General features: G+C 39.9%; 1 protein-coding gene across 1 annotated transcript in view; it reads left to right on the forward strand.

Moving 5' to 3' along the window:
- HSD17B11 (hydroxysteroid (17-beta) dehydrogenase 11) overlaps positions 1 to 12412 on the forward strand; it is a 77892-nt gene that overhangs the window by 29862 nt on the left and 35618 nt on the right. The window contains exon 5 of the mRNA XM_006885318.1: positions 10082 to 10219. Within this exon, the coding sequence (XP_006885380.1) occupies positions 10082 to 10219 (138 nt within the window). The remainder of the gene's footprint in view (positions 1 to 10081; positions 10220 to 12412) is intronic.

A 12412-nucleotide genomic window follows, 5' to 3' on the forward strand; every position in this document is an offset into this window, starting at 1 on the left:
AATACTATGCTGCATTGAAAAACAAGGAACTCATGCAATATTATTCAAAATGGGTGACCCTGGAGGACATTATTCTGAGTAAAATATCTCATTCACAAAAAGACAAATACTGCATAGTGCCACTGTTCTAGAATGGGACTGATGTTAGGGTTGGGGTAAGACTGAGAAGAAGTAGATGAGGGAGAGAACAGTTTAAAAGCAATATATGATAGGTTATTATGGTTATCACAGGAGTCCAGAATTAAGATTGCATAATGGAGTGCAATGGGGGGGGGGCATTGTATACCAATGAAGGAGTTTATCTTTTGCTTTTCGGAGAGGAGCAAACTGGAGGGTGGGAGGGCAAGTGGCGAGAGGGGCCATAGAGAGAAAAGTGCAACAAAGAATGAATGGAAATCCAAAATCTCTGTAAACGTTCATTAAAATTAATAAAATAAAATTTTTTAAAAGTCAACAGGTTTTATAAAGTCATGGATGAGATTTGTGAAAACAAAAAGCATGAAAAGACAAAGGGATAGAATGAATATTATCGGGATTCTGAACACTAAAAGCACCCAAATAATAAGATCGAGGGGGGAAATGTTACTGGATTATTTATTTTATTAAAAACCATAATAAACATATAACTTAAACATCTGCAATTTCAAGCAGGACATGATAATGACGTGTTCCTCTTGGCTGTAAAAGGTTGGTCAATACCTTTTAAAATGTTGAATAACAACTGTGCAAATAAATATATGTTCACACATAGTTGATGCTCAAATTTATTTTCTAGAATTATTTTTTGAATTAAGTATTTAAATTATAGAAACATGAATATATTTATAGCTATACCTATGTGATAAGTAGGTAGACATAGTTATGAATGGATAAGATGTTTTTATATGAGAAATCATTTAAAAAGTTTCCAAGGCTATACACAAGTTATTATTGTTGTTGTTGTTGTTATGTGCCATCGAGTCGTTTCCAACTCATAGCGACCCTATGCACAACAGCTCTAAACCCTGCTCTATCCTGCGCCAACCGCACTGCCTCTGACACACCCATCCCAATTACCCCAGTCACCGAATCAATCCATCTCATAGAGGGTCTTCCCCTCCTGCGTTGTCCCTCCACCCTCCCAAGCATGATGTCCCTCTCCAAGGACCCATCCCTCCTGGCAACATGTCCAAAGTATGTCAGACGAAGACCCAGAATCTTTGCCTCCAAGGAGTAGCTTGGTTTAATCCTCTCCAAGATGAATCTGTTTGTTTTCCTGGCAGTCCATGGTGCATTCAGTACCCTTCTCCAGCACCACAGCTCAAAAGCATCCACTCTCCTTCTGTCCTCCCTAGTCATTGTCCAACTCTCTGATGCATAACAAGCGATTGCAAATACCATGACCTGTATCAGGCGCACCTTAGTCTCCAGAGAGACACTGTTGCTCCTGAGTACCTTTGAGAGGTCCCTAACAGCAGACTTTCCCATCGCGATACGCTTTTTGATTTCCTGACTGCTGGTGCCAAGAGTGTTGACTGTGGAGCCGAGCAAAGTGAAGCTGTGAACACTCTCAATCTCTTCGTCATCCATCCTGACGCTGCCAATTGGTCCAGTGGCGAGAATCTTTGTCTTCTTGACGTTGAGCCTTAGTCCATACTGAAGGCTGCAGTCCTTGACCCTTCGCAGCAAGTGCATGAGGTCCTCCTCAGTTTCAGGAAGCAAGGTTGTGTCATCTGCATAACGGAGATTGTTAATAGTTCTTCCACCAATCCTGATGCCACAATTCTCCTCATAGAGCCCAGCCTCTCGATTAGATTATTAAAAAGAGAACTGGATTTTTGTCATGTTTTCCTTTTTGTTTGAAAATAAACTAAAAGGTTTAAAAAAATCAATATAGACTTGAATTGACTTTTTAGAAAAGATTAACTAACTTGTCCAGATAATATATGTTCTCTTAAGAAAAAACACCCAGATACCAAAATTTATTGCTGTTGAGTCAGACCAGACTCAGAGCTGACCCCCCCGTTCCCCCACACCATTGGATTTCTGAGGCTGCAAATCACAAAAGGAGATTGCCCATCTTTTTCCTGTGAAGCACCTTGAGATTGGGACTACCAGAGAGGCTTGACCTTGTGCTATCAACTCCCTGCATAGTTTACCGCCAGAGCTTTCTGTATTCTCTTTAAGTTGTCCAATTTAAGATAAGAAATTAACTTTCAGCCATGAAGGTTAGTAAATACAATTTGGCACTTCTCCCAAATCTGATAAAAAGGTAGCTACAAATTCAGCAGCTTAGCTACTATAGCCTCCCTTTCCTTTATCTTGTCTCTCATCTCTATCAGGTGTTGAGGTAAGTAAGTAAAAGGAATTTGAAAAATCTCATGGAATTTTAAGTATAGCAACATTAGTGGCACAGTGGTTAAATACTTGAGCTACTGATTGAAAGGTGGGTGGATCTGATGCCTGAGCTACTGTGTACGTGAGAAATGTGAAAGTTTGATTTGGAAAAGAGATACAGCCTTGGTAACCCTGTGTGGACAGTACAGCTCTTTCCTGTTTGCTATTAGTCAGAATCCATTTGATAGCAGAGGATGTGATTTGCTGTAAATACAGTAACTGGTTTGGTTCTGATTTGATTGTATTCCACTAAGCTTAACAGTTAATTCAAGAAGGAATGAACTGCCCTAATCTGGTTTGCATGAGAAATTTATTTTGGTAACGAGGGATATTGCTTTCAGCATAAGTAAAGATTCTCATCCAGTATCATCAAAGCAGTAACGACACACATAGTTGTGCACTGGAAAGTTCTAGAGGGCACCATTTGCATTCTAGTTTTTTAGGTTTGAATAATGTTTACTGCAGATGGTAATACAAAGTAACTTGAGAACGGAAAAACAAAAATCCTTTTACTGGCACTTAATTCCAACTCCTGTGTGTAGAATGGAACAATATTCCAAAGAGTTTTTAAGACTATGGCCTTGAAAGAAAGAAGCAGGCCTTTTTCATGTGGGGCCACAGGTGGGTTTGATCCTCTCATTTTTTAGTTAGTAGTCAAGCACTTAACTATATGCACCCGACTCATGAATTTAATTATGTCCCTCCAAAATATGTGTTGACTTGGCTGGGTTGTGATTCCCAGTGTTTTAGCAGCTAGAACAACACCTGTGATCTAGTAAACTGATCAATTATGAAAGAATTACGGGTAAGGTGGTTGTTATTGTTATGTGCCACCTGTGACAAATAGTGACCCTGTGCACAGCAGCTCTGAACCCTGCCCTACCCCGAGCCAGTATCACTAATTCTGACAAACCCTCATTGTCCCAGTTACTATAGCAATCCATCTCATCCGAGGTCTTCCTCTCCTGCACTGTCCTTCCACCTTTTGAGCATGATGTCCTTCCCCAAGGATTAGTCTCTCCTAGCCAGGTGCCCAAAGTATGTGAGATGGAGCTTCAAAATCCTAACCTCCAAGGAGAAACTTGGTTTCACCCTCTCTAAGACAGACCTATTTATTTTCTTGACCGTCCATGGTATGTTCAAGACTTTTCTCTAGCACAACTTGAGAGTATCTATTCTTCTTCTGTCATCATTAGTCATTGTCCAGGTCTCTGATGTATAACAAGTAATTGTGAAGACTATGGCCTGGATTAAATGCACCTTAGTCTTTAAATTGACATCTTTGCTTTTTGGTACTCTGGAGAGGTTCCTGACAGGAGATTTTCCCAGAGCAATGCAGTGTACACTGACCCAGTGTAAGGAGAGTTTCTTTAGGCTTCAACCTTCAACACGTTTTAATTTACAAGAGAATAGGAGAGGGAAACAAACAGAGAGGGGATACATTTGTATCACCAAGGAAGATGAACTAGGAGTAGAACATTTCCTTTGGACTCAGATCCCCACACTGGGAACATCTTTGTCACATGGCGGTCTCAAGAAATGCTGGACTTAACACTTTTTAAAAGGCGACAAGGACTTTGTTTCAGAACCAACAAAGGGAGAAAAGTCCCTTAGAGCCTACGTCCTGAATTGGGATTTCTAACCCCATTTCAGGAAGTGTGATGGTAGCACAGGGTAGGACAAGATTTGGCACTGTTGTTCATAAGGTCACTAGGAGTCATACTCAGATTGATGGCACCTAACAACAACAACAACAACAAGCCCCCTAAACTGTAAATACATTTCCATTTGTTAAAGCCATCTCCTACGGCATTTCCGTTTCAGCACCATTAAAGATCTAAGACAACCGCCTAGGAACCCTGACTTTTTCTAATTACACAAGTAGACCATTTAGACTAATAGGCAGGATCATGTTTCAGTCAAGTATCTGCTTGTACTCTTCCACCTTTGGAATCCATCCATGGTTGCTCACCTTAACAGAATTCCTATCTGGAGTCTCTAATCCTTATTGATCACAGTTGTCTACAGTACATTTGACTATCTGGGTATTGCACAGAGAAAGATAATGGGGAACTTTTGCAGAAACATGCTATTCTGAAGACTTCTTGCAAAAGGCAAAGTTTATCAGTTACTGTTTGCTGCTGATGTTGTTTTTCAATTTTTTTAATTCTAAGTTTAACAAAAATTTATAGGAAAGTTGGATTTTCATTCATTCATGGTTGCACATTCCCCCCCCCAGTTTACTTTTTTAAAAGAAAAAAAAAATTAATTCATTGTTGCATAATTTCCTCCATTCCACTCAACCCCTCCCTCAGGTCACTTTACACCTCTTATTCTGGGCTGTTATCATATAAATTATGCCTAATTATGTATTCCTTTTAAACAGTTATTTCCTTCATCTGTTCCAATGCAGTATTCATTATTTATCCCCTCTTTGTTACCCCCAACCCTTAGTTTGTTTTTTTCCCCAACCCTTAGTTTTATAACAGTATTTGTCCTTTTGTGACTGAGATATTTCAGTCAACACAGTGTCCTCCAGGATCACACCCCTGTTTTGTAATATTTTATGAGTTTCTTGTTTTTCAATGCTGCATAGTATTCCATTGTGGGAATATACCATAGTTTTTCTATCTGTTCACATGTTGATGGGCACTTGGGTTGTTTCCATCTTTTTGCTATTGTGAATAATGCAGCAATAGACATGAGTGCGCATATGCGCATACATCTGTTTGTATGGACGCTCTGGTTTCTTTAGGGTATATTCCTAATTGTGGAATTGTTGTGTCAAATGGCATCTCTTTTTCGAACTTTTGGATAAAGTGCCAGACTGCCTTCCATAGTGGTTGTACCATTTTACATTCCCACCAGCAGTGAATAAGAGTTCCAATCTCTTTACAAATTTACAAGCATTTGTTGTTTGCTGCCATATTTTGCAATTGTTACTGGGGTGATATGGTATCTTATAGTTGTTTTGATTTTCATATCTCTAACAGCTAGGGATTTTGAACATTTTTTTCAGGTGTCTGTTTGCCATTTGAATATCCTCTTTGGTGAAGTGCCTATTCATATCCTGTGCCCATTTTGTGACTGGATTGTTTATATTTTTCTTGTTGAGGTTCTGGAGTATTCTACAAATTTTAGATATGTCTCTTATCAGATGTGTCATTGCCGAATATTTTTTCCCAGTCTGTAAGTTTCTTTCTTGCCCTGTTGGAGTAATTTTTTTTTAATGTGCATAGGAATTTGATTCTTAGAAAGTCCCATTCATCTATTCTATTCTTTACTGGTTGTAAGTCTTTCATTATGCTTGGAAGACTGTTCATGCTGTAGATTAGGGCTTTTCAAGTCATTTCAAGCTTTTCTCTGATGAAATTTATAGTCTTTGGTTTTATTTCCAGGTTTCTGATCTACCTTGAGTTGGTTTTTGTATAAGATGTGGGGTGTGAGTTCTTCTTAAGTTTTCTGTAGATGGTTTTCCAGTTGTGCCAACACCATTTGTTAAAGAGACTGTCCTTTCTCCACTTAACTGACAATTATATTGAGACATTGCTTTTTAAAAATGAAGTTTTAATAAGAGTATGGAATACACTTAGAAAAATGCACAATTACAGTTACACAACTCAACAAATTACTGCAACATAGACAAACATGTAACCATTATACAGATTTAGAAAACCAAATAAACAAAAAGGACAAACACCCTTTTTGTTTGTTTAACATAGAAAATGTTTTGTTTTTCATTTCTGCACATTTTCTTCCCCCTTCCATTCCCCTTTCCCCAGGTCTCCTTGCAGTGCACTCCTTGTTCCAGATTGTTATCATACATATAATACTGAATTCTATGTTCCCTCCAGACAGTTCTTTCCCTTATCTCATTTTATGCAGTATTCATTATCTATCCACTCTTTTCCAATTCTCGCCCTAATCCCTGCCCCCATTTATACAGTATTTGTCCTTTTGTGACTGAGGTATTTCATTTAACATAATGTCCTTCAGGCTGTCTCATGTTATGTAATGTTTTACAAGTCCACTGTTTTTCAGTGCTGCATAATATTACATTGTGTGAATGTACCAAAGCTTTCTCTCCCTTTGTTGATGGATACTTGAGTTACTTCCATCTCTTTGCTATTGTGAATAAGGGAGCAATAAACATGTGTTTGTATATATCTGTTTATGTTATTATTCTGGTTTCTTTAGTAGAATTGCTGGGTCAAATGGTATTTCTATTTCCAACTTTTTGAGAAAGCTCCAAATCATCTTCCATAGTGGCTGTTCCATTTTACATTGCCACGAACAGTGAATAAGAGTTCAAATCTCTTCACAACCTCACAAGCGTTTGTTGCTTGCTGGCCTATTCTGAAGTTGAGGAAAATGAAACCAAATCCACGGGAACCAAAATATGACTTTGAGTCTATCCCACCTGAATTTCAGAATCATCTCAGGAACAGGTTTGAGGCCTTGAACACTAATGAGCGAAGACCAGATGAATTGTGGAAGGATATCAAGGGTATCATCCAGGAAGAGTGCAAACGGTCATTGCAAAGAGAGAAGAGGAAGAAAAGACCAAAATGGACATCAGAAGATATTCTGAAAATTGCACTGGAGCACAGAGAAGCCAAACCACTGGAAGATTTCAAGATACTAAAGAGTTGAATAGAAGATTTCAAAAGGCAGCACAGGATGACAAAGTAAAATATTACAATGAAATGTGCAAGGAGTTGGAGTCAGAAAATCAAAAGGGCCGGACTCGCTCAGCATTTCTTAAGCTCAAGGAACTGAAGAACAAATTCAAACCTCGAGTTGCTATAACCAAGGATGTTTTGGGCAGGATATTAAATGATCCAGGAAGTATTAAAAGAAGATGGAAAGAATATACTGAGTTACTGTATCGGAAGGAATTGGCTGACAAAGAAGAATTTAATGAAACAACATAGGAGCAAGAGCCTATGGTGATGAAAGAAGAAGTTCAGGCTTCTTTGAAGGAAATGACAAAAAATAAGGCTCCAGGAATAGATGGTATGCCAGTTGACATATTTCAGCTAACAGATGCTGCCCTGGATGTGCTCACCAAGTTGTGCCAAGAAGTCTGGAGAACAACAACTTGGCCAACTGACTGGAAGAGATCTATATTTGTTCCCATCCCAAAGAAGGGTGACCCAACAGAGTGTGAAAACTATAGAACAGTCTCATTAATTTCACATGCAAGCAAGATTCTACTGAAGGTTATTAAAAAATGACTGGAACAGCACATCAACAGAGAACTACCAGAAGTCCAGGCTGGGTTTAGAAGGGATCATGGTACTAGGGATATTGTAGCTGATGTTAGATGGATCTTAGCTGAAAGCAGGGAATACCAGAGGAATGTCTATCAATGTGTTTCATTGATTATGCAAAGGCGTTTGACTGCATGGATCATAACAAACTGTGGCTGACTCTGAGAAGAATGGATATCCCAGAACACTTGATTGTTCTAATGCGAAACCTATACTTGGACCAGGAGGCAGGCAACAGAACAGAGCAAGGGATTACTTCATAGTTCAAAATTGGGATGGGCATACACCAGGGATGCATCCTATCTCCATACCTTTTCAACCTGTATGCAGAACAGATTATCCGGGAGGCTGGGCTCTATGAGGAGAAATATGGGGTCAAGATTGGTGGAAGATCTATCAACAGTCTGCGTTATGCAGATAACACAACCTTGCTTGCTGAAACTGAGGAGGACCTGAAGCACTTGCTGCAGAGGGTCAAGGACTGCAACCTCCAATATGAATTACAGCTCAATGTCAAGAAGACAAAGATTCTCACCACTGGGCGAATTGGCAGCATCAGGATGGATGGTGAAGAGAATGAGATTGTTCACAGCTTTAGTTTGCTTGGCTCCACAGTCAACACACTTGGCACCAGCAGCCAGAAAATTAAAAGACATATTGTTAGGGACCTCTCCAAAGTACTGAAGAGCAATGGTATCTCTCTGGAGATTAAGGTGCATCTGATACAGGCCAGGTCTTTACAATCACTTGTTACGCATCAGAGAGTTTGACAATGACCAAGGAGGATAGAAGGAGAATTGATGCCTTTGAGCTGTGGTGCTGGAGAAGAGGACTGAGAGTACCATGGACTGTAGGGAAAAAAACAGATTCATCCTGGAAAGGGTTAAACTGGGCGGCTCCCTGGAGTCAAGGATTCTGAGGCTCCATCTAACATACTTTGGACATGTTGTGAGGAGAGACCGGTCCTTGGAGAAGGACATCATGCTTGGGAGGGTGGAGGGACAGTACAGGGGGGGAAGGCCCTCTATGAGGTGGATTGATTCAAATCAAACCTATTGTTGTTAGGTGCCATCAAGTCAAGTAGGACACTGGCAACCCTGTGAACAGCTGACCGGAACCCTGCCTGGTCCTTTGCCATCCTCAGCATCTCTGACACACTCAGAGCTCATTGAAGTCATCATGTCAGTCCATCTCATTGGGGATTTTCCTCTCCTTCACTGGCCCTGCACATTTTCAAGCATGATGATAAGACTTATAACATGTAGGTTAGAGGAAGAAGACATGGTTCGATCCACAACACAAGGTGTTACTTTCTGGTTCTGTTTCACATATACACATCCTAGGTCCTGTGAGTTCTCCGCTTTTACTTCTCAGGGTGTTTACAACATTAAGATGATTCTTGCTCAGGCTTCTGAATATTGGAATGAAGTTAGAAGAAGCTTAAAATTACCTCCTGCTTTCCCCTGCAAACCAGATTTCTTAAATGTCATTACTTTGAACTGTTTGCTGGCACAGCAAGCTATCTTGGCTGTTTCCTTTTAAAATTTTGAATCCTGGTGGCATAATTATTACACTACTAGCCAAAACACAGCTGCTCCATGGGAAAAAGACGGGCAAACTCCTTTTATTAAGATTTTCAGCTCAGAAACCAATGGGAATCCAATGAAAGGTTCTGATAAGTAAGAATCAATTCCTTGCAGTAAAGGAGTTATTAAATTTAGTCCAACAGCTTTCATGATTACTGTGGAAAGAGTACAATAATAACCTAAATTCTTGGTGGTGGAGCATTGTTCTTTTATTCCATGGTAAAATCTTTTCTTCTGCTTACTCACAAGGTATTTTGTTGGGGAAGAAAATAAAACCACCCCAAAACCTCACTGTCAAGTCAGTTCCAACTTACAACGATCTGGATATCTGAGACTAAATCTTAATTAACAGGGGCACACTGCCTCATTTTTCTCCTGCCAAACATCTGGTCTGATTAAATCACTGGCATTAACAGTTAGCAGCCCAGCATCTCACCCACTACACCATCATGGCTCATTTGGTCCAAATATATTTTGAATTTAATAAAAGAAATTAAGTGCTGTAGAATTTTGACTAATATCTCTGGGTTGATTCATACAGACCATTTATAAGTTCAGTAGGGGTCAGTATGGGGACACTTGGCAGAACTGAGTCCTGGTTATTAGTTTGAAATGAAATTGTAATTGAAAGAGTAATTGTTGGGGGAAAATTAATGTGGACAATAAATAAGAAAAATATTTGAAACAATGTTGCAAAGTAAAAGGGAAAATTACAGATGCATCAGGTTTCAGAGGACCACACTTTGTTGAGAACTGACGTTTGAAATAAACAAATGCCTTTGTTTGGAATAAACAAATGCCTTTGTATTCTTGCCTTGAATTGTGACCTCTCCTTCTTATTTGCAGTTCAAGTAAGTTTGCTGCTGTTGGATTTCATAGAGCTCTGACGGAAGAACTGGATGGCTTAAAGATAACTGGAGTCAAGACATCGTGTCTCTGCCCCAATTTCATAAACACTGGCTTCATAAAAAATCCATCAACCAGGTAAATTGAGGCAGAATTTGAGATGAAAGAATTTATAGTTGCTATGACTACCATATTTTCAATGGATTTCCTTAAGTATTTTAATCTCTATAATACAACTGTTGCTGTTGTTTAAAGTGCGGTCGAGTCGTAGACAACTTCTAATGACCCTATAAATGAAAGACTCGAACACTTTCATCGTTTCTTCATGTTCATAGAGTTTCTGGAGGCAGGCTATATTGGAAATGAATGCCACTCCTGCTTCCAAGCTTGTTTTAATCAGGGAGCTCCACCAAACACTGTCCACCATGGGTAACCATTATCACATTTGGCACATCAGTGCCACAGCAACCACAGGCTGCTTCAGAATACTCAGCACCTGGATTCCAGTCCCATAATACCTCTAGCACATCTTAATTTCAGGTTCTGTAGATTGTAGGAAAAGAAGTGGAAAGAAATAAAAATATGAATATTAATGTCAACGATTGAGGTGAACATGATAGCCCTTCAGCTTTATCTTCTCCTGAGCAGTGATTCCCAGACCAAGTGTAACATAAAATTTTCTAGCAGTGTTTGAAATCCATGTAGATTCTAATACCTGAGATTCTAATTGAATAGGTTTAGTTGGGTAGGGTTGTTGTTGTGTGCCATTGAGTCAGAACTGACTCATAGCTGACATTCTGGCAAGTTTTCAGAGGCAGTCAATTTACATGATGGACTGCTAGGAAAACAAACAGATTTGTCCTGGAAAGGGTTAAACCGGGTGGCTCCTTGGAGGCAAGGATTCTGAGGGAGACCGGTCCTTAGAGAGGGACATCATGCTTGGGAGGGTGGAGGGACAGCGCAGGAGAGGAAGGCCCTCTATGAGGTGGATTGATTCAGTGACTGGGGCAATTGGAATGGGAGTGTCAGAGACAGTGCGATTGGCACAGGACAGAGCGGAGTTTAGGGCTGTTGTACATAGGGTCGCTATGAGTCGCAAGTGACTCAATGGCACGTAACAACAACAACAACAACAAATTTACATGGGAGGAGATTGCTTATCTTTCTCCCTTGGAGCTGCTGGTGGATTTGAACCGTGTGCCTTTAAGTTGGCAGCACTACTCCTTACCTCCAGGCCTCTAGAGCTTCCTTTTGAGTAGGGCAGTGGTGGGAAACACCAAAAACCAAACCCCAACCCATGGTGGTATTCCACTGACTTTCTGAGGCTATATATCTTTTCCCCCTGATCATCCTCATTTCACGGAGTGGCTGGTAGAATCAAACGGCCAACCTTTTGGTTAGCAGCTCAGCATGTAAGGCACTAAGCTACCAGAGCAGCCTCCTTCTAATGAGAAACTCACAGCCATCATGGCCATCTAGTCCATTTTGGCTGCTAACGACCTGCTGTTGGCTTTCTGAGGTTGTAAATCTTAAGGAGAGTAGATTGCCCATCTTCCTCTCAGGGAGCTGCTAGTGAATTTGAACTGTCTGAGAAGCACAATAAATTACACCACAAGATTCCCCCCCCCATCCCCACTCCTTATCCATGAGAAAAGAACCTTAAAATGCAATGTGGTTAAGCGTCAGGCAATTCTCATAGAGATAACCTCCAATTTGAGGAACATTTCCCTTTAGTACCCCTTAGAGATTATCCTTCAAAACACACCCAACTATAGCATTCACTTGATTAACAAGTAAAATTTAAAAGAATCTGCTCTGAGATTTTAAATTTTTTCTAAGAATAATTTTCATTGTAAATATTTCTCTTTATTGTTCAAAACCCTAAATTTGCAGGTAAGAAACAAAACAATTTTTAAAAAATTTTTTTCTTTAAAAGTCTATATCCCCTAAAAAAAGTGTTGATGAACATATTTGTAGACATTTGAGCATAGATCAATGTCTAAATTTTACATAAATTGTTTATGTTATACTTGAAGTCTTCAAGCAACTCCTTGCTGGGCTTGTAACTCACCCTCTAGCAGGTTTTTTCAGAGGCTCTAAGTTGTGCTGGAAGAGATTGCTTATCTTTCTCCCACAGAGCTTTGTGGGAGCAGTAGCCAGAGAGGCACGGCCTTTGAATTAGTGCGAGTCCCTAGACACCATTCTGCCAGACCATGGCCTTTGAAGACGTTGTTGTTGTTGTTGTTGTTGTTATCTGCCATCGAGTCGCTTGCGACTCATAGCGACCCTATGTACAACAGCCCTAAATTCTGCTCTGTCCTGTGCCAATCG

Source organism: Elephantulus edwardii, unplaced genomic scaffold (genome assembly GCF_000299155.1).
Source record: "Elephantulus edwardii isolate Elephantulus edwardi_28Jun2011 unplaced genomic scaffold, EleEdw1.0 scaffold00042, whole genome shotgun sequence".
NCBI classification, from domain to species: Eukaryota; Metazoa; Chordata; class Mammalia; order Macroscelidea; family Macroscelididae; genus Elephantulus; species Elephantulus edwardii.